Source organism: Lathyrus oleraceus, chromosome 4 (assembly GCF_024323335.1).
Source record: "Lathyrus oleraceus cultivar Zhongwan6 chromosome 4, CAAS_Psat_ZW6_1.0, whole genome shotgun sequence".
In the NCBI taxonomy this organism is placed as follows: Eukaryota; Viridiplantae; Streptophyta; class Magnoliopsida; order Fabales; family Fabaceae; genus Lathyrus; species Lathyrus oleraceus.
This window is the reverse complement of record NC_066582.1, coordinates 41,049,881-41,073,476: the sequence shown is the minus strand read 5'-3', so window position 1 is coordinate 41,073,476 and position 23,596 is coordinate 41,049,881. Positions and strand designations below refer to the sequence as shown.

The window sequence follows — 23,596 nt, the reverse complement described above, 5'->3', positions numbered from 1 at the left end:
TTTTGTGGTTTCTATTTTCTTACCATTGTTCCTTTGGCAGTATCTTTGCATTTTTGTGATCACGATAATTGTTGCGATGTTGATTGTGTAGCTTCGTTGAAATTGAGAAACTATTGAATGCAATAGCTAATTGACATTTAAAACATGTACTATGTTTTGAAATAAGAAGATTAAAATTAAACTTTGTCAATATTTATTTTTAAGATTTTAAAAATAATCACTATAAATCTTAAGTTGTGTGGGGCTCTAATAGAAAATTAAGACATAATAAAAGACCAATACATTGCGGATATAAAATACTCTATATTTGTAGTAAATTTTGAGGATCAACAACAAATATAAGATGACAAATTGAACAAATAAAGACACAAGAATTTTAATATTTTAATGTGGAAAACTCCTCAATGTGAGTAGAAGGCATCTAGATCAAAGAAATAACTCGAGTATAATCAATTAAGGGTACAAGAGAGTCTTAAAGTGATTCATCGACTAGTGCTAACAATCGCAAATCACAAAGCAAACTAACTTAATAAGAATTAAAAAGTTGAAAAATTCTGAAAGCAAATATCTCTCACCTTAGACCATTTTTAGAAATTCTGAATGGTCAAAAGTTAGATAAAGGTGTTACGAAATTGCCCTCCAAATTTGAGTTTGATCTGACGGTTAACGAATCGGAGATTGTCAATTTAGTGAGTATGGTTGCAGAAAAACGGGAATAGATTTCTCTCATCTTTTCTCTCGTTTGAATCATTGTTTTCTCTTTATCTCTCTTAACCCTAAATTGATCATCTCCACTTAAACAAGTGAGACAAATCGCCTAATCATATTTGAGTCTTTCTTCACATAGGAAGGGAGCCAAAACCCAACAAATCTCCCCCTCTCACAACTATGTGGAGAAAATCGCCAAACCGACGATATCACAACAAACTTCAAATTTATCTCTTGGTAATGTTTTAGTCATCATATTAGAACCATTATCATATGTATGAACTTTAGCTAACTCCAACAACTTAGCATCCAAAATATCATGTATCTAATAATATCTCATATCAATGTCTTTGGAACTATTATGAAAAGTCGGATTCTTACCATGATGAATAGCGATTTGACTATCAACAAATAACATGTATTTGTCTTGAACAAAACCAAACTCCTGCAAAAATTTCTTCAACCACAATAACTCTTTGTATGCTTCGGTAATGGCAATGAACCCAACCTCTATATAGACAATGAACCACACTTTTGCAATCTAGACTACCAAGCCACAACTCCCCCTGCAAATTTAATCATGTAGTCCAAAGTGGATTTTATAGAATCAATGTCTCCACCCATATCAGAGTCAGAGTACCCCACTAGAGTAAACTTATCTCCTCCAAAACAAAGTCTCACAGAAGTAGTCCCGCGAAGATACCTTAAAATCCATTTTATAGCATTCCAATACTCTCAACATGGATTTGGAAAACAATTTCTGAACATGTGTTATAGCTGGTCTTGTACACACCATTACATACATCAAGCTACCCACAACAGAAGCATAAGGATCATGTTTCATATAAAACACTTCATCTTCACTTGGAGAACTTTGATTAGAACTCAACTTGAAATGAGTAGCAAGAGGAGTGCTTATCGTCTTAAAAATTTTCCATTTTGAATCTCTGCAACACTCATTCGATATAATGTTCTTGTGACATCCAAAGTTTCTTATCTTTTTTGTCACGCATGATTCTAATGCCAAGAATCTGTTTAGCTGCTCAAATATCTTTCATGACAAATGACTCTCCCAATTGCTTTTTTAACCTGTTAATGTTAGAAATATTGTTCTCTATAATAAGCATATCATCAACATATAACAACATGATAATGAAGTCATCGTTATAAATTTTTATAACAAAGAGCAATGACCTGAAGTAGTCTTTTGGTATCCTTGATCGCACATAACTGACTCAAACTTCTTGTACCACTGCCTTGAAGTTTGCTTAAACCCATATAGACCTCCTAAGTTAAAATTGAGATGATTCTGGAGCTTCACCAAGATTCTCATCTTGCGACATATTGTTATCCCCTTCACCATAATTAGTTGGAATATTTACCTCATCTCTAAGTTGATGATCATCAATATAATCATACGGCTCACCATTATGATCATCACCATCAATAACATCTAAATTATGACTAGGTAACCGAACTGAATCAACATTAGACAAGCTGATATGTTTCTTGGGTGTAGCCTTCTCTACCTTATCAATGTTTTCAATAGTTTGGTCTTCTATGAACACCACATTATGGCTTTAAATAAGATTTTTATCAATGAGATCATATAACTTGTAACCAAATTCATCTTGCCCATAGCCGATGAAGATACGCTTGGACTTTGCATTCAACTTGTGTTCATTATTCTAATTGTGTTAAATCCATTGATTTTAATTTTGTTATAATAAATCAAATATCTCTGAATTATCAATGATATCTAAATGATAAATTCTTCTGTCTGGGTCTAATTCATTATAATAATCCTATATTATTCATAAGGAAATAACGATCCTTGAAGTTTTTTCAACTCTCAAGGTAATGTCAAACACTTTAATTGGCTGACGAAGTGAGAGCAACCCCTGAACCTGGTATTCGTCAGCAAAGGTTTGTGTCACAATGAAAATGTTGTAAAATAGATCCATGGAAGGTTCTTTTTCCCGATACTCGCAATAGTAATGGGAAATCTTTATAACGGCTCATGCCATCAGGTGCAGTTGAGACATGGAGATTCAGGGATGCTTCAGCTCCCCCTCCTCAAATTCATTGAAAGGCAACCTGAACTTCAAATTAGAGAAAAAGAATTCATAGAATGGAATCAAACACCCGTCGAAGGAGCCACAATTTCTCTTGAAACTATCAACGTGGGATACCTACCAGTAAAAAAATGGTACCACATATGTGTAGGCGCCCTCTGAATGGCCATCATTGTTGAAGTATGAGACTAACCCCTCTGATTCGACATCAATCAAGTGGTATTAAGTAGTAGTATTAAGCATCACCAGACCCTGGTGCTCCTTTTATACCATATCTTCCTAATTGTCATGAAAAAGATAATGTTGGCCATGAATCCAGGAATGACTTCGAAAGTTAATGTCATCTCTAACCTCTATATCACTATATCCCGACCATACCGCCCTGAAATATTTAATAAAATAGCGAGTCATCTATTTGTTTCGGGAAACCTCAACAAGATCTAGATTTACAAGAGACCGTATAGAAGGAAGATGACTGGATCCACACCCTTAACGACAGGAATATCATGGTTCATCCCTTCGCATCCTTTAAAAGAATATTTTATACCTCCGACAGAATGAGAACTAAAAGTTTCACTACCATCTTTAATATATCCCCTACCATACCCAGAGCTATCACTAATCACAACAAGATTTGCAATAAGTTGGTTAACCTCTAAAGGGTCAATGTTTGGCATTCCCGTGTTCACAATCCCATTAGCGAAAGAAGCATCATCACCACTGGGTATATTTATTATATTTTCAGGTACATATCCTATGTTGGCTATAGCTAAAATGATGAAAGGAGAATAATGAATTGTGAACAAGAAAAATAAAGATGGTACTTAATGGAGCCAAAAATGGAGGTACCAATTAAAGAAAGGTGACTCATAGGGTGCGATGAACCGAAAAAATGTGGGACCCGAAGAAGGAAAGATGTTGATAAAATAGGTGTCTCCTATGCTCAGAGAAGAAAATCAGAGTTGTAGAATAAAAAGACTTGCGATTTGCGTAAAAGGGGGAAAATAGTTTTTGAAATACTAAGTGACTCTTATATAGAGAAGCAAAAATCAAGCTAATAAATGACCCAAAATAAAAGAAAATGGAGAGGAAAAAAATAACAATTGGATTTCTCCTCGGGATAAAATAACATTTGAGTGAACTTAAGCATCCTTGAAAGAGGCGTCACACTATAGCCTAGAAACCTAGGGCCTCGTGTTAAAGAAATAGTGTGAAACGTCTCAATGATGAGACTATCATTTAGTGCACACGTTCCCTAGGTTATTCATGAAGACTGTCAAACCTCTCCCGTTTCTCCAAGCAAAAACCTTAGTACATGGAACCCGACCTAGTTCTCTAAAAGGCTTCTTGCTACTACGCCACTAAAAACCATGGGGGAAACTGCTCTAGGTCGGCCAAAAGTTTAATAAGAGAAAGCCCACATCTGATCCAAAGCTTGAACACCTTAACCAACTCTTATACATAGGGATCCCACATGAAGAAAAAGGTATGATTCAAATCCAATATCGCTATCACATTACTCCTTATTCTCTCACTGACTTTAGCGTTATAGTACTAACCTTGCAGACCAACTTGTCTCCAATGCACTGAAAGTATAAGTCCACTGCAACAAAGTATTACCTTGCCATTTCACCGATCATTTATAGTTCTGAACCAAACATAAGTAATAGGCAGATACTGATATATAATTTGACTAAATCTAAGGCCTCTAACAACCTTTACTTGACTGTGCTGAGTTAACATAATGTAGTTGAGTTATAAATACCTATTTCATTGTATTTTGTAACTAAATTTCAACAATAGAGATAAAATATATAAAATGCAATCCACTTTCTCTCTCCTTTATCTTATTTCGATTTTTCTCTTTCTATTATGGTATTCAGAGATTAAACTTGATCGTAGGCCATGACGCCTAAAGGATATTCGGTTAACACTGTTTTGCGAGTCTTTGTCCCGAACATTCAACTCGAAAAACATCTTCAAAACTCTTGTACAAAAGTTACATTAAAGTTGGATGAAAACAACTTTCGATTATGGAAACACAAATTTTAAGAAATCATTTGCACGCATAAGCTTCACCATCTCATAGTTAATCCAATGATACCTCCTCGATACCTAAAAAAAGATGATTGCAATAATGATATAGAAAATGAGAGATATTGATGGTCTTAAGGACCTTAGACTTAGAGATTGCAAAAGGAAGTAATACCCATATCATAAATGATAGGGAAATGTATTTACAAGAACTCATTTGATGAATGAACAGAGGATGCCATGTTAACCGCTCTTCCTTGATACATAACTCCAAGATGACATCTTCCTCTTCGTCAGAACCAAATAGGTTTATACTCTTATGAAAAGAAGCCACCTTTTTCTCAGTTGTATACCCAATTTCGATGTCTTCGGCTCCTAAACGTTTCGAAGAACTGACCGCAATCACTGATTTTGCTTGTCCTAAGAAAGAATAGGATAAAATGGTTTCACTATTACTGCTAGAATCAATTTTTTTATCATAACTGTCAAACATTCATAGTCCTACAAGTTTATAATTGACTAATTTGTCTAACAACCTCACATTCTCCACACAATGTCTTCGCATTTCCACAACTTTCCCATTAGTAGAAGGTTAAGTAACATGTATATTCTCATATAACTCGCTGATAATTTTCACCCTAGAAAAAATAGAAGATAAGTAAAAATAAGAAGTTCAATACCTGACTAGGGTTTTGATGATGATGGTGAGTTGGAGAACCGAACTTGGAGAGAAATAGTTGAAAAAGAAGGGTTACTCAGAAAGGATGAATAATGCCTATTCAAGAGTAAGGAAAGTTGTTTATATTCCTCTATTATAAGGTCGGGATCCTAGGGCGAGTATGCATCTTTGTCAATTAGTAGGATTGCACCATATAGTAGGTGGTAAGACATCTATAGGCCAAATTAGACGCATGCAGATTAACCGACGAACCACGATGCACACACCTTCTCAAAACAAAACTCATCATATCGAAGCATTAAATGCCCCACGTGATTCCCACTAGTGACACTTGAAGGATTCACCCAAAGTAACACTTGATGGACTCAACCCTAATCTTCACTTAAGGGACTTTCCTCACGTAACACTTGACGGGCTTGCCCTCTAAGGTACACTTGAGGGACTCTTTTCTTCAGGAAAAGATCATCGTCTACTAGATTTAAGTCATTTCACCCTTCTCAGGTCTAGTGCTCAAGGGACTGTGGACTAATATAACTTTAGTTGAGTCTTAGAAGAAAACAACCCATAACTCAGTCAATCCAATAAGCATCATAAGGGACCACTAAACGATAAGGTGGACATGACCTGCCATGTCATAGACTACTCAGGTCGTTCCATCCAGAAAAACTAGTCTTTCTATTTCCTTCTCCCGATGAAAAAAATGCTTCTTCCTACTAACATGGGAATCCAATCTTTCTATTTCCTACACTCTAATCAAACCGTTGGAAGGGAATCAATTTCTCACCCAGCAATTTACCCCATAAGTAGACATATAATTACTCAATCCCGTCTATAATTACTCAAACCCTTAAAACTAGAGAAACATTAATTAATAACATATTCTACGAAAACTCTTAGATTCACTCACATAAGAGATTTATCTCAATATTGTATTTTTCGCTGACACATAATTAATATTAATATAAATATTAATCAATAATCAAAATTAAATTGAGAAACAAAACGCCGCGTTTCGTTCTGTTCAGAAACTCAGAGCTAACAAACAATTATGTAAAGAAGAAGAGAAGGGAAGAAGAAGTAAAGAAACGGTGAGTGAAGAAAAATGGGAACCAGAGGTCCACCTCAATCCCATCCTAATTCCGCCGCCATTTCAAGAGGCTACAACTTCGCTTCCACTTGGGAACAGGTTCAACTTCCCTCCAGTTCTCTTCTATCTTCTCCCTGTTTCACTCCATTTCTTAGATCTCGTTTTTTCCAATTGCATTTCAATTCAATTATGTAATCTTAATTCGAAAGTTTCCGTCAATTATCCATAAATCACGTTCCGTATTGGATTAGATCAGATGATACAGATCTGATCTGTGTTGTCATTCGATTTGATATTTGAATTTGAATTTGAATTTGAACTACATCTTGTTTTGCAGAATGCTCCTTTAACAGAGCATCAACAAAATGCGATTGTATCACTTTCTCATGCCGTTTCTGAACGACCATTGCCTCTCAAATTGGTAAGTTTTTTTGGTTTTGCTTGTTGTTTTAATTGAAATGGTATTCATGTTTATGATTATTATGCATTTTTAGGTTCAAGAGAATGCATTGGTTAAAGATAATGCGTTGTCGGTTACGATCGAGGATAGTTTTTTTGATGATTCTGGTGCGATTAAGACTGTCATGGTTAATACCAATCAGGTAAGTTGATTTTTCGATCTGATTTGCGGATTTTAATTCTCGGTGTTTTTTTTTTAAAGTAGTTTTTACTTGTTTGAATTTAATGCAGTTCTACAAATGGTTTTTAGATCTTGAATCTGCCATGAAATCAGAGGTTAGTGATGTCTTGTTATGCAATTGCTTAGTGCTTTGTTTGTTTTGATTGTGTGATTCTTGAAGTTGTTCTTTGATTGTAGACAGAAGAGAAATATCAACATTATGTGAGCACTTTAACGGAGCGTATACAGACATGTGATGATATTCTCCAACAGGTTATTTTTCTATCTGGTTATACTGGCTTAGTTGTAGCTATTTGATTTGGTGATTATTTGATTTGATTTCTCATTCAGTTTTGTATTTGAACTTGTTAATCTCATGCAGGTTGATGACACCCTGGACTTATTCAATGAATTACAGATGCAGCATCAGGCAGTAGCTACCAAGACTAAGACGCTTCATGATGCATGTGATAGACTGGTGTGGTTTTGTTACTTATCATCTTAATCTCATCTTCATGTTTTGTTGTTTATTTTTTGTTTTGCTTGGGATGATTGTGAAAGTTATTGTGGGTAATGGTTGCCCTTTGAATGTAATCTCTCATTCCTTTAATATTTGGTCATGTTAAATAGGTTTATGTATATGTAGAACTAGTAAATAATTTAAAGAAAAGGCTAATATTAGTGGAGATTTTAGGTTGCTTAACTGCATTACGCTTCATGTATTGTTGCAAAAAAGAGTATAACTGTTAAATGCAACACAGTTTGTTGGATCTGTTATTTGCATTTGGAAGTTGGAAATGTATGATCGCTTTGTTTTGTCACTCAATGACTTGGATTTCTTCTTCAGCCGAAACTATGGATTTGCTCACCTGTTTGTTACTATTACAGGTACAAGAGAAGCAAAGACTGATTGATTTTGCGGAAGCACTCCGTAGTAAACTCAATTACTTTGATGAACTGGAGAATGTAAGGTTTGACTGCTAGCTTGACTGGATCTTTTTCTTAGATTTATTTTTCATCTTTTTTTCTTTTCTTTTCGTTATAGCATATACTACCTCAGTTTTTTTTATTATAAGTCGGTTTTCCACTTTCGCCCATATTAAGAAATGTAATCTTTGTTGTATGAAAATGAGAAATTATGAAGGATTTCATTTTACAAAAATCGCCGTTCATTAGTGGCATGAGAAAGATAAATTTAAAGAATTGAAAGAAGAGAGAATAATAAACACTTAAGGGTATAATACGAAAAACATCATTAATGATTCGTTGATATTGTAAAACGACTTATAATTTGGTACGATTTATTTTCCAAACGGGACATATAATAAAAAACAAAGGGAGTAACTTTTAAAGAATGTGAATTTGCTACTTAAACATAGGTAGTCAACATGTTAACAGGACCGACTAAATCTATATGCTCCAATACCTTATAATATCTGATATTGAAAGTTGTCATTCTGGTAGGCATCAGGACAATGCAACAATGAGGGCTAAAATTAGCCATTTCCTGTGGAACATGTAATCAAAGAGTCATCATCTTTCAAAGTTTCACTGACATTTTGAAATAAGCTTCCGTTGTCATGCCTGTGTTTTGATTGACAAACTCAGACTTGCATAAAAATTGATGCTTTTTTACCATTATAATGCATTGGGTTTGAGATATGTTGAAAATATTGTCATGATCGTCAGAGAGGTTATATTTAACTATTGCATATAAATTTTTTATTATCATACAGAGTTATAATTTGTATTTTGTTGCTTCAATTGCACCCTCTGATTACTACGGTATGAAATCTTATTTTTTTTTTGGTGTATGGACATTGTGTTTTTTTGTATTTTTTATTATACTTAATTACACCAGTGGAGAGACAGACGATTTCCTCATTATAATAGGTTTGCATCAAGGTACAACCTAAGCCCCCTACCTTTTTATTATAATTTTGGATGTATTCACGGAACACATCCAAGTGTTAGCATCGAGATGCATACTTTTTTTTTTAGATGATATAGTCCTATTTGGAGAGTTGAAGAAGGATTTAAATGAGAAGTTGGAGATTTAGAGATGAGCTTTAGAAACACATGACTTTCACCTAAGTAGAAGTAAGACGGAGTATATGGAAGTAAGTTCAACAAAAGGAGAAACGTTTCTAACCTAGAGGTGAATGTTGGAAACCATATCATCCCACAAGTCACGCGGTTTAAATATCTTGGATCCGTGATACAAAACGATGGGGAAATAAAGGGGATGTAAACTGTTAAGAGTCCCACACCCGATAATATATGGTTTGAACATGTGTTTATAAGTGGGGGCAGTCCTCACTCTACCAACCGGTTTTGTAGGGTTAAGTTAGGTCCAACCACACTTCTTAACATGGTATCAAGAGCCTCGTTTAAGATTCGGTGGGCCACCAATTATGGTTTCCGCTATCGGACCACCCACCATTTATTTCCAGGCTTCAGATGTCCAGTCCTGGGCGTGAGGGGGTGTATTAAGAGTCCCACATCGGATAATATATGGCCTGAACATGTGTTTATAAGTGGGGGCAGTCCTCACTCTACCAACCGGTTTTGTAGGGTTGAGTTAGGCCCAACTACACTTCTTGACATAAACCATCAAATTCAAGCTGAGTGGATGAAATGGAGGAGAGCTTCAAGGGTTTTATGTGACACAAAAGTACCGCTCAAGCTGAAGGGAAAATTTCATCGGACAGTGATAAGACCTGCGATGTTGTACGAGACAAAATTTTGGACGGTTAAGAATCAATACAAGAAGAAAGTATGTGTAGCAGAGATGATGGTGTTCCATTGGATGCGTGGAAAGATGGTGGAAAATAGACTTAGGTGGTTTGAGCATGTAGAGAGAAGATCTGTAGATTCTCTGGTAAGGAGAGTATATTAGATGGAGAAAAGTCAAACAACTAGAGGTAGAGGAAGACCTAGAAAAACTATAAGAGAAGTTATTAAGAAATATATCGAGATTAACGATTTGGATAGAAACATAGTCCCGAATAGAACATTGACGAAAGTTAATCCATGTAGTCGATCCCATTTAGTGGGATAAGACTTGGTTGTTGTTGTTGTTGTAACTACACCAGTCACTAAATTATTTTTATTATCACATCTTTAGTGTTCCAGTTACCCAAATGTTTTCTGTTGCTATTACTTTTTAATCTTTCAAACTCTGCATCTTATTTTTATTCAGCATACTTACAGTGGTGCTGAATTTTTTTACCATATCTTAAATAAAGTTATGCATTCTTTAGACAGCGAGTCTTGAGTTTTTGTTTTATTCAGAGTTCATGAATGTAATGTGAAAACTCTACAGTGTTAATAATTTATAGATGGTTTATACGGTTTCTTTAAATTCTGCTCTGCAGGTTGCTAGCAATTTTTATTCTCCAAATATGAATGTTGGAAACGAAAACTTCCTCCCACTTCTCAAAAGGCTTGACGAATGCATTTCGTGAGTACTAAACCACATTTGGATTCTTGTACTTTCTAATTGAACAATATTTGTGATTGTTGACATTTTGTTTGTTATTCTAGATATGTTGAAAGCAATCCACAATATGCAGAATCCAGTGTTTACTTGCTTAAGTTTCGTCAACTCCAGGTATTTAAACTTCCTGCTGGGAATTGTTGGGTAATTATAGCGAACAGCCGTATGTTCTTAAGATAGCTCATGTTTGACAAATATTTAGCACATACTAACCTGGAATAGTTGTATTTTTATAGTCTCGAGCACTGGGCATGATGCGTTCTCATGTGCTTTCCGTTCTTAAAAGCGCCTCTTCTCAGGTAAAATTAGTTTAACAGGTTAATTGGATAAAATTTGTGATTATATGTATTCTTCAAGGAAATATAATTTTGAAATTTTATGGTTAAGTAATTTGGAAGATACCTCTATATCAGGTCCAAGAAGCAATTCGGGGAAGTGGGGGTGACAAAGCATCTATCTCTGAGGGAGTAGAGGCTTCGGTAATATATGTTAGGTTTAAGGCAGCAGCAAGTGAGGTAAGCATCTCCTTGTGGAAATAAATCTTTAGATATGAAGGTTTATTACTGACCAGAGAGCAAAAACAAGAAGGTTGTATTTAATGAATAAGCTTTTCTGCACAATATACCTGACCTCTTTACGCCTATTAACTGTAACTTTTGCAGCTTAAACCACTTCTTGAAGAAATTGAAAGCAGGTCTTCAAGGAAAGAATATGGTCAAATCCTTGTAGAATGCCACAGATTATACTGTGAGCAACGCCTCTCTTTGGTGAGATGATACAAGCTTGGTCATTATATTGTTTGTATTACTTTCTCAATGTTATTGAGTTAACTGACTACAAGATTATTTGTTGTATTCCATGAAGATAAGAAGCATAGTTCAGCGACGGATATCTGAATTTTCCAAGAAAGAGTCCTTGCCATCATTGACCAGATCAGGATGTGCATATCTCATACAGGTATTATCGTTTTCATACTAAATAATGGCTTTTGGTCATTGGTGTGTATTTTATACATAGAATAATGGATGTTTTCACTATGATAAAGAGTTATGGTTGGCCTTAAAGTTTGGTTTACGGCTATCAATTTTATATCTTTTTTGTGTAAACCTATAAATGAGGGTACAAGTTTTTGTTTGTACTATTGAAATTCATTGATTTTTCTTATTCTGAGTTTTTTTCCCTAGAAACGTGACAATAATAAGTCTTATATGTCATTTAATGGGGTAAACTTTGTCGATAGATTGAAGTCTTTGTGCAATTTGGGCTTTATTTAACTTCAATTTTTCATTAAAACCATTTAGAGCAAGCGTTTTTTAGTTGTTTCACATTATGTTTTTTACTACTCCCTCTACCCTATTTACTTGGACTATCTTTCATTTGACCTTTTTTTTTGTTATTGGCATCTCTCTCAAGTATTGGACTATCAAAAAGTTCTTTTCTTTTTTCTCCTCAAGGATGTGTTTCTCTCAGCATTGGGACCCATAGACTACCGCGACTTTAAATGTCAGCAAATAATGTGCTAAATTATTTGTTGCGTTTCTTTATCTTTGTTTCCCATAAACCATTCTATCATTGATTGCTTTAGTAAATTTCTGAAACTGAAAGCTGCACGGTTTATTAGCTATAGCCCCAAGGTTGAAACTGAAACTGATATTATTTTACTTGTTTTCATATCTTTTGGCAGAAAGTCTTAGGGCTTGCTTGATTGTGTTTTGGCTTTGTTGTTTCTAATATGTTCTCTAAAATAATTTTGAATTTTTTTTAAAACAAATATTATTGGTTTGGTTTTGTAGGTTTAAAAACAGAAAAACAAGTATCTGTTATGCAAAACAACCTAATCAAACAAGTTTTTCAGTTTCTATTTTTTTTAAACTGAACTGTTTTTGAAAATAGAATTCAATCCGGCCCTTATTCACTGTAATTTGAAGTGCAGGTCTGTCAACTTGAACACCAGCTGTTTGATCATTTTTTCCCAGCTTCTTCGAAGGATGTTTCGAGTTTATCTCCATTAATGGACCCTCTGTAAGCTTGTATTCCCTTTACACAAGCACACTCGGTTTATTTTATTCAAATAGAAAAACATTGTTTAGGAAAGGGAAAGAGATACACAGAAGGAGAGTAATCCATCCTACTAGAATAAATTCAGAGGAAAACAGGACAGCAAAAAAGGATACAGAGAAAGGTTCTATATTCAAGGATTCCAGTAATTCATTTCCTCCCACTAAATACTGTGGAAGTTAGAACCCCGTATAGCTATGGATATGGTAAGGAGCTTTCACATAGTGGATAGGTAGCTTCATTTATGAATGGAGAAGGTTAAGCTTGTAAAATTGTAATAGTCTTTTTGCATGTCCTAAGTACACGGAATCTTTTGGGAGTGCACTTGGAAATACTACGGAAATGTAAAATATGTGTCCAAATACTGCATGTTTTTGACAAGGGAAGTAATAGAGCATTAGAATAGTGTGGTTATCCTTCCCCACATATAAGTCTTTTTTTTCGTATGCTCTTTTCATTTTGTGTGAATGCTATTCTTTAAATGAATGGTGTCTGCCACCCTTATGATTTGACCCATTTAACTTGTAGGTCAACATATTTATATGATACTCTGCGCCCCAAATTAGTTCACGAAACAAATATTGATTTTCTTTGTGAACTCGTTGATATACTTAAAATGGAAGTCCTGGGGGAACAACATAATAGAAGGAGTGAATCATTGGCTGGTCTTCGTCCTACGTTTCAAAGAATTTTAGCAGATGTTCACGAGCGATTGACTTTTCGTGCTCGGACTCATATACGGGATGAGGTAGGTTTCTTATCTTTCTTTTTTTTATTATAGCTTTTCCAATTTTTATTGTTCTGGTTAAAGATATATCTTTTTGTGGGATTTTTGTTCTGATTGTTTGCTTTTCACTTCATCACTATCAGGAGAAAAAAAAAAACTAAAAAGTTGCTATTAAGTGTAGAACTGACAGTATTGTTCATAATTTCTTATACTCAAATTTGACGTTTCAAGAAATAAATTGGATCATTGTCAGGCTTATTGAAAGACGGGGGCCTCTAGATCTATTTTATACAAATGAAAAATCGGTTATTCTTGATGTTTTACACAACACATTATTTTGTGTGCATGTGCATGCTTTGAAAACTGTGGTGCTCCAAATCTTTGATTATCTCTACAATATATCCCTTCTCTGTTAACCTAGTTGGATTTTTGTTATTGTGTCTTGATTTAGTGATCCAACAAGGAATATGAATATATACTCTAGTCACCATATGGTTTTGTCAATGGATTAGAGGAATGGGAAGTTCTTCCTGAGATATTTAGACTATTGAAAAAAAATATGTTTCCAGCCAACCTTAAGATGCCTGTGAAGTGAGTGTGCTTATTATTTTCTATTGCTGGCTGGAAGTTGAAAATTTTTGAGACACCATACCATATCTTGTTCTTGAACTGGTTTTTTTATAATAATAATTTAAATTTATTTTCTTATACTTTGGTTTATTGATACCTTTTTACCGGATTTTTTTCAGATAGCAAACTACATGCCGACTAATGAAGACTTGGACTACCCTGAAAAGCTGAAAAAATTAGCTGAAAGTACATCTGAGATCAATCCTGTAAATCACTAAATTGTCTTCCCATGCTATTTCTTGTCTTGTCTTATATATAGATAGTTCAGCTGTGAAAACAATGATGAATATTGCATGCTAGTTTTCTTACATTTATGCTCATTGTTCATGGTAATTTGAATTTGTGGTGCTTGTTCCTGCATTAGATTTAGTTGCCTGTTATGTAAACTTGGTCACATCACAACTGTGCTTGATTCTTATACTTTGTTTCTGACTGTTTTATGTTTCAAATATTACTACACAGCTTATGTAATGTAGGAATATGATTCCCAAACAATGTTTAAATTTTTTCGATACCTCTGGTTTTGCCCCATAATTCCCTTTGAGAGGGTTTGTTGGGTATTGATTCAGATGTGGACTAATTAGTGATGTTCTTGTTGCATACATGCATGTGCAAAGCTGTATGTGCGATGTAGCTTATTTCTGATTTCTTTTTGTACTACTGTAAACTTCAATCTGATATATATGTGTTCTCGTTTAGTCACCTGTACATGGCATTCTAAACAACATTCTATATATGCGTTTTCTATCTTTTGTAATTTGCTTTTTGCTTTAAATTTGTAGGCTGATGACAACCTAGATACATCTAAGACATGGTATCCGCCCCTGGAAAAAACTCTATCATGTCTTTCAAAGTTGTATCGTTGTTTAGAGTCAGAAGTTTTCACAGGTTTAGCACAGGTATTCAAGGCTTTATTTAAACTATTTTTAGTTTCTTGCACTATATTCCTTTTCTTTGAATATTCATTAACAATCAGCTTTCGTTATTTCTATCAGGAAGCAGTGGAAGTTTGCTCAACATCTATTCAGGTAAAGCGAAAATCAGATATCTTGTCTATATAATATAATTGTGATGGTTACATCAATGCAATATAAATATTGTCAAGGAAAATTCTGATTACCTGTGTCGGGGCATGTTACCCCCAACACAGTGTAAATAGATGGAGGATAAGGCATTGTTAGGCCAGATAAAGAAAACCAAAACATAGGTGCTTAATCAAACGATCCTATAAAACTGATTGGTGTAAAAGAGATATCCTAAAGAATAATCTCCTGAAATAAAATATGTTCTGAAGTCTTGAACATCAAACAAATAGGAGTCTCGTATATTATTCTATCATAAAGCAGATTTAGAGAAGATACACCATCGAATATATGAGCATTCCTTTCCAATCACAAAATCTTGTAAACTACACACTGCCACAACATTTTGTTTTCTTTTCTATTATGAAACCCTGGAAGGCAAACTTGAAGAAACTGATTCAACAAATGCCAATTTTCTCAGAAAGTACTAAAAAGCTTATTTCCAGAGATAGCTCACAGGCCACAGCAATGGTGGAAGAAATTAGTCCAGGTCTCTGACTTGGAACTACCCAATACACATATCTGGAGAGCTTTACTAGGGAAATCAAACCTGCAACATATCATTAGTGTTGATTATATCAAGTGTTGCTGTACAAACTGAATACTTGAGCTTAGAAAGAGGTTTAGATTTCCAATTTGGGGCATGCTATCCTTTCAATCTTTAAAAAAAAACTATTTCAAATGTTTTCTAGAAATGAAATTCTCACGAAAATTCTAGCATTCATTCCCAGTCAAAGACTTCCATTTACTTTTTTACAGTCCTATGCTGCTGCATTTCACAGTTTTTTTAATTCTTCGATTTTAGTTCAGTGGATAAAATTGCTGTGCTCCAGCTCACTTAAGAATGGGACAATGGTAGTCTTCCATGCAGCGAGGCAAAGAAGACTAAGTTAGATATTAATATGGTGATGACAATGACATGTCATAGAAGGGTCTATAGGTGGAGCCAACTATCTGCTAAGACTAACACATCTACATTTCCATAGTCCATCACCGAGCAGAAGTCAAACAGAGGTGCGGAGAGTCCACAGGACGCTATTTCAGACAGTGGCCGTTCAGATCATGGTCCATTGAATGGTCCATGCAAGGCCAAGAGAGAACTTCCACATAGTCTTGGCTTCTTCACAAAAGTCAAAGCATCTATAATTTAGCAAATAGATACTGACTTAGATCCTTAATATAGACCCAATTCTCACGAAAATTCCAAAATTCAAGTGAAAGTTTGCAGTAAAACAAAGCAAAAAATAGAGCTAGATCAGAACATTTCACACATTATGAGACAAACTGTTCTTAGACAATGTAGACATTTTGATGTGCTTCAAGGTCTTAATATTGGGCCAGTTTCTGATTGCTGCTTCCTCTTGTCTGCCACAGAAAGCAAGCAAATTAATTGCAAAGAGATCATCTCAAATGGATGGACAGCTCTTCCTTATAAAGCATCTTCTAAATTTAAGGGAGCAGGTAATCCTTGTGCATTTGACTTACCTTTGTGAACTATTTGATAGATTTTATATAATTTGTAAATAATATTTTCTTGTTCTTGCAGATTGCTCCCTTCAATATTGAATTTTCAGTCACACAAAAGGAGCTCGATTTCTCCCATTTGCTGGTAAGTGTCTCTTAGCCTTATAATATGATTTGTCACCTGGTATGATTGTCTGTTACACTGTTACCATTTGTTAGAAAAAACTTGGCCAATAGTCTGAGAGAACAATGTGATTTCTTGTCAGTTCATTTTGCATAATTCAATAAGCACATAACTTCTAGTCAATGTTTATGACACTGAGATGATGTTGCTTCTTGTATGGTTGGAAGCCCATAACATTATATAGAAGACTGATTACTCTTACAATTTTACTTGAGATTGGAACCATTAACCAAATGCACTAGTTACTAAGAGCAAAGTACTTTAATTTATTATAAAATAAACATTTTAGCAAGTATACCATTGCAAGTAGAAGGTACCTTAAAAGGCTGAAAAGGAAATAAAACAATGGAACAAACGAAAAGAAAAACTAAAAGAGACTGGGGATGCCTAGTACCAGGATGGCCCATTCGCATTGCAAAATGTAGGACCCCTACCCAAAGAAAATTTATTGGGAGGAGATTCTTATTCTTAAAGATAATTAGGTTTTACTCTAGTAAGAAAAAAAAAGGCCACGCCCAATAAATGTTGTAAAACAAAGATGAAACCTACTAGTCAAATTACCAATGATCTAATAAACTATAAAAACAACCTATATTCAGTCCATTTGATTTCCATATCCTTATCTATATTATGTAAAATTCGATGTGGATGCTGTTTCTAAATCATCGGAAAAACTTTGGTGATTAGAGTTTCTATGTGTATATCCTTGCGACTTTGGTTATTTAGCTTTAATGGCATGCCAAAGGAAATTCTGATTGTACTTATGAATATACAAAATGTCATTCAGGATCATCTACGGAGACTTCTAAGAGGTCAAGCCTCACTATTTGACTGGTCAAGGTCAACTTCATTAGCGAGGACACTGTCTCCAAGAGTTCTGGAAAATCAAATTGACACCAAGAAGGTTTGTGATTTGCAGAATGAACATGTTTTTGACAAATTACTTGACAAGCAACCTTTGTTTATATTTTGGTTGTGCCTTGCTAGTTTGTTACTATCTTATGCAAAATTAAATAAGAAACCTTGATTAGACACCCTCTCAAAACAGAAGAGTTTGGAATATCTTTTTTGGATTTAGTCCTTGAAAATAAATTTAAGTTCAAATTTATATGATTTTTTGTGCTTACATAATCAGTCATCCAATATGCCTTTAGTCTCTATACCATCATAAGTGATGGGAGAGTTATTAAAATGGAATTTCAGTGAAGATGAGGAATTAATGGAAAAAGTGAACCAAAACAACAACAAACAACTAAGCCTTATCCCACCAGGTAGGGGCGGCTACATGACTCAACTTTCGCCATAATGTTTCTATTAAGAACCATGCTTCTATCCAAATCATGAAATAAAATAGATTAAGTATTAGCACCATATTGACCACTCTTCACAGCCCATTTAGTCTACAAATCATATAAAAAAATTGTTATGTATTTTTTCTTTAAGTATTTTATTCACCTGGTGCTATTCAAATTTTGACCATTATCTAATGCCTTTTGACATGTATTTTCTTTCAGGAACTGGAAAAAAGCCTTAAAGTCACTTGCGAGGAGTTCATCATGTCAGTTACTAAGCTAGTTGTGGATCCTTTGCTCTCATTTGTTACAAAGGTGTGTTTATAAACAAGTTATTTATTATTTATTTATTTGCTGGCTGTTGAACTGAAATCAAAACTGCGGCTTTAAGTCGAAGCCGAAGGCACGTAATTGTAAATTTATTACTGGTCGAGTATAGAAAATTTTCATCTGCGTGATGCATATCTCATGTATAATCTTCTATCTAAAATATTTCATTTCTTAGTGTCAAGTATAGAGTTAGTTTGGATAAATTTTTCAAAAAGTACTTATAGGAAAAAAGAAGTTAAATGATTTGCATTAACTACCATTCTTCTAAATAATAACTTTCCAGCCCAGTTAAAATCAGCTTATGCACCTTAGCTTTTTCATTAGCCCTGTCATTTAAGTTGTCCACAAGTGCCCGCAGACTTTATGGACTTCTTTTCGTAAATTAGGAACCAGATACTTATTTTCGTTGAGAGACTCTAATAAACAAGAATGTAATCCAAACTAGTCAACAATCTATTGTTGTATCTTTTGCTATTATTTTGGCAACAAAACTGCTTCAAGGAAACACTTGCTATGTTTAACTATTTTTTAATTAAAAAGACAAATATTTTTACCAGATTTTCCTTTGCTTTTTTAGGTTACTGCAGTGAAAGTTGCATTATCTACTGGTGGCCAGAATCAAAAGCTAGAGTCAGCTATGGCCAAACCTCTGAAGGATCAGGCTTTTGCTACTCCAGATAAGGTGGCTGAACTTGGTCAGAAGGTAGTCATTACTCATTAAAAGTGTTTATATGTATACATTATTCATTCATTGGACCATATGAGAAGTTTTCTAGGAAACATGAGTGGGAATAAACAAGCTGAAAGGACTTACGAATATTTGTGGGAACACTTATCAATTACGAAAGCTTCTTGAGACTTTACACCAAAACCCAAAAATTGTATTTTTGTCCCTTGCCACAAGCTCATCTATACATCAATGATGTCAAGTTAAAAAAGAAAGAAACGACTTCACTTTGTTATCCTGATTTTTGAATTCTCTTTAATTCAGACATTCATCTATGAATAAATTTCTTAATCCTGTTCTTTTATCAAGCTTAACTGATGTTCTGATGTCTAATAGGTTCAGACTGCTATTCAGGAGCAACTTCCAGTAGTGATAGCGAAAATGAGGCTCTATTTGCAGAATTCATCCACAAGAACAATACTTTTCAAACCAATAAAGTGAGTTTATACAGTGTATAATCATATTTAAAACATTTTTCTACCTGCATGTACTGTGACGTTCAGTTGCTTGATATTATTTCCTTTTTGTGGGTCAAGGGTTCAGTGTTGGCTAAAATTATCCAGTAATCTTTCAATCTTATACTTATTTTATTACTGCTAAATATGTAGTATATATTTAGCGTAGATATTTTTAATTAACTATCTTGTCTTCTTTCCTACTTTAGTTTATTATCTTTATTTTCTATATTTACAGAAAATATTAGAAGCACCGCAAATAATATTCTATGTATATATTCCCTATAATAAATTCCAACATGAGAATGGCTTCTTGGGTCAGTTCTGTTTAGTTCATGGAACTTGACCACTGCCAAACCATAGCTCGTGATCTCTCCTTAGCTACTCTTGCCAAATTAAGAACATAGTCTCAATATCTCAATCTGTTGAACATAGTTTTAATTATATAATAGATTTATAGCCTATATGCTAGAAGCACCACAAATAATATTTCTCATATTAGGTTAGAACCGACTGCTTAATTTAAAATGTAATGGTAATCCAACTTAATAAATTTTATATCAAAAGAGGTCAGTTAATTAGATGATCTGTTTCACATTGTTGCTATGTTAGGTTAGAACCAACTGCTTAATTTTGGCTTTTGCGTTTAATCTAGTTTTTGTTTCAGAATGTTATTTTCAAGTTATGCAGAGTCTTACTAAATAAATGTTTTTTTTTCACGTGTTCGTGTAGGACTAATATCATTGAAGCCCATATCCAAGTACAATCTCTTCTACAATCTGAATACACAAGTGAAGAGATCCAGATTATTAATCTGAAATCCGTACAGGATCTGCAAACTGAGCTTGATAATTTTCTCTGATCTGTATGTAGAGAGGCCATTGAATAACTCATCCATTTTTTCCCCACTTGAGGATATATGTTTGAACAAACACAGGCATAAGTTACGTCTTACATTATATCATAGATAAGAAAAATATGTAGAATTACTAGCGAGAGATGACAGTTGTGGTTTCGTCTCCTATTATTTTTTTTAACATGGTGAATTTCTTAATGTTTGTACATTCTTTTATTAGTCAGCAACCATTACCGACCTTATATATCTTACCCAGCATTCTGCTGGTTATTGAGAAACAGTTGGGTATGTGATCGATCATCTGGTTTATGTTCTTTAATGCGGTGACTAAAAAAGACTACTCTTTTTGTCTAGCGACTCAAATTATATGTTTCTTTTTCAACAAACATAGAAAGTAATTAAATAATCTTCATGGAAAGACTTTAAGGATATTCAACTTTCATTCTAATATATAAGTTAACCTTAACTAACTGTTCGCACAGCTCTAAACTAATATATAAGTTAACCCTAACTAACTGTTCGCACAGTTCTAAACTAATATATGAGTTAACCCTAACCAACTGTTCGCACAATTCTAAACTAATATATAAGTTAACCTTAACCAACTGTTCGCACAATTCTAAAGTGTAAATCTAAATAGACCTTAAGGATCTGTCTCAAGCGAGTATATGAAATTGTTTCTTAAAGACCCTTATAATTTGAGAATTTCTTATGGTATCATATGTTTCTAATGCATCATATGAATTTTCACAAAATATTTTTTGATTTCGGAAGTGCATCTTCAGACGCATTCCAACACACTTAATAAAGGTCATTTTGAGTTATGTCCTTTTTTTTGTTTACTTTATTTCGGAGATGCATCTCCGGAATGATTCCGTAGTTACATCTCTGGAGAAACACACTAGTATCAGAATCAACATAAAAGTAATCTTTCAAAATGAAATTGATATTTATAACAAAATAAGCATTACAATATTACATTTCAATATCCCGGTGGACGCTTGCACATCTTTAAAATATCTTCGACCGATCTTTGTAGCGCTGTCTCCAACTCGAGCGAAATTTTTGTTTAGAAACAGAAATATGTATTCTACATAGCCCTAACATCTGCTTGCGTCTTGAGCTCAAATTTGTTGAACTCAATCTTTCCTCCGTTGTTAATCAACGGTGAATGGTATTCGAGTTTCACAATCCTTCGTTTGTCTCCATAAGGTAGGAGATAATGAATTTCGTCTTTGATATCTTTGAGGGAGGTGAAATTGATGAGCTCAAATGTTCGCTCGGATATACAGTCGGAGAAGAAGACATTTGCGACATACCAATGGATGTTTATCGGTAACATTTGGGACATTTTCAGTTTGTGTGAAATATAACGTAACATCTAAATTTATATAAGACAAAGATCAATATGGAACACTCATTAACTGAAATATTGATTTCAGAGATATATCTCCGGAACCGCACCATATTATCTTGTTCTAGAGATACATTTTCGGACACGACGTAACTTTTTTCAGTAAAAATGGAAGATTAATGTGAGCAATGCAAAGGAAAAAGAAGAATCTTTACCTTAAATTCTATCTTCTTTTGCTCCCTATGATGTGATGAATCAAAAGGACGAATATTTGGAGTAAAAAAAATGGATTGAGAATGAAGGGTTTTTAGGGTGAAGGGTTTGGTTGAAAACCAACTATGTCAACAATGACTGTGTGATCATGCAACTGGTTCTTTTATCAGATATTTTCGTAGATACATCTCCGAAAATATCTGACATGCAAAGGTGATGTAAATTTCAAAATGCCGCTCATAATTCCGAAGATGCATCTCCAAAATATCTACTAAATTGTTAAATAATTAAGATCCTTCTTAAAATTTTCCGGAGATGCATCTCCGGAATAAAAATTGCCTAACATTTAGGGTGCCTCTCAGAATGGTCTTACTTTGTGTGTAAGAGATGCGTTCAGAGATGCATATCCAAAAACGTGAAACATTTATGGAAATTCACGTGATGTGGTAGAAAGATCTAAGGTGCTTTAAGAAATTCTCATTTTCTATTACAAATGTCTAACCAAATACCAAACAAGTAATAGATTTTTTTTTAAAATCAACAGCTCTGAAAAAGGATATGTTCCAGTCAATTGTTTTTGTGTATAGGCACTTACATAATATATTATGTTCTAATTAGTATAGATATTGGTTAACAGTTTTTGATAATGATTTTATTTTTTCTCAAGTGATCACTCTGAAAAAGAAATTATATCTTTTAAGTATTGTTTTTTTTAAATACTCTAAAATGTAAAAAATATTGATCAATTGGTTCTGTGTACTAAAGTTTGGTGTATATAGGAAAAAGACATTACTCTGTTCATCTCATGGGGTGCTAGTTCACCATGGTAAAGTCACAAATATTCTAAGATTTTGGAGATACATCTTTGGATGCGTCTATATTACACACTTCCAACGCTTTCGTGAGTGAGTCATCCCATTTTGTCCAAAAATATGTCTGAAGTTGCATCTCCATAATAATTCTTATTTTAAAACTCGGTATTTTACGTTCAATGAGTTTTATGGAGATGCATATCCTGATGGATTTTAATTAATATAACTTACACCAGATCCTTCCACCCTTCTTCATTTGCTACATTTTCACAAACCCTTCAAAGAGTTCATGAGCAAGAATTAACTACACCATTTTCAAGCTTTAACACTACTTCTATCTCATTGCAATCGATCCCAAGACATTCCAATCACTCCATACGAGCTTTCGCATAACAACTCTCAATCGGTAAGTTTCTCATTTCCTTTCTATTTTTGAGTTGTGATGCAAGTATTAGGTAAAATAGGTTGTTTAAAATGAATTAGGTTATAGTTACAGTCAAAATAGGTAGCTTGTATAGACATGCATTCACATTTGTTCGTGTTTAGGGAATCAAAGGAGATTTTCTGCATTTTTTGCAATCACGCATTTTTACGGAGATGCATCTTCGAATTTTGCATTTCCTGTTTTACAGAGATGCATTTCCAGATATTACTTGCGTTGATTTTGATATGATTTTCTGGTTTGTATTATAGGTATGAAAAACCAAGACA

At 34.1% G+C, this 23,596-nt stretch overlaps 1 protein-coding gene across 1 annotated transcript; it reads left to right on the top strand.

Annotated features, from left to right (window-relative positions):
- The first annotated feature begins 6,507 nt into the window (after positions 1–6,507).
- Positions 6,508–20,784, top strand: LOC127138730 (conserved oligomeric Golgi complex subunit 3). Its single transcript, XM_051065235.1, has 25 exons — positions 6,508–6,682; positions 6,921–7,004; positions 7,078–7,185; positions 7,274–7,318; positions 7,401–7,475; positions 7,585–7,680; positions 8,091–8,168; positions 10,580–10,665; positions 10,749–10,815; positions 10,938–11,000; positions 11,115–11,216; positions 11,364–11,468; positions 11,566–11,658; positions 12,635–12,723; positions 13,288–13,507; positions 14,236–14,322; positions 14,899–15,015; positions 15,112–15,144; positions 16,573–16,659; positions 16,745–16,807; positions 17,634–17,750; positions 18,361–18,453; positions 19,046–19,171; positions 19,532–19,632; positions 20,383–20,784. The coding sequence occupies exons 1-25, from the start codon at positions 6,599–6,601 to the stop codon at positions 20,510–20,512; spliced, it is 2,349 nt and encodes a 782-aa protein (XP_050921192.1). The 5' UTR covers positions 6,508–6,598; the 3' UTR covers positions 20,513–20,784.
- The last annotated feature ends 2,812 nt before the right edge of the window (positions 20,785–23,596 follow it).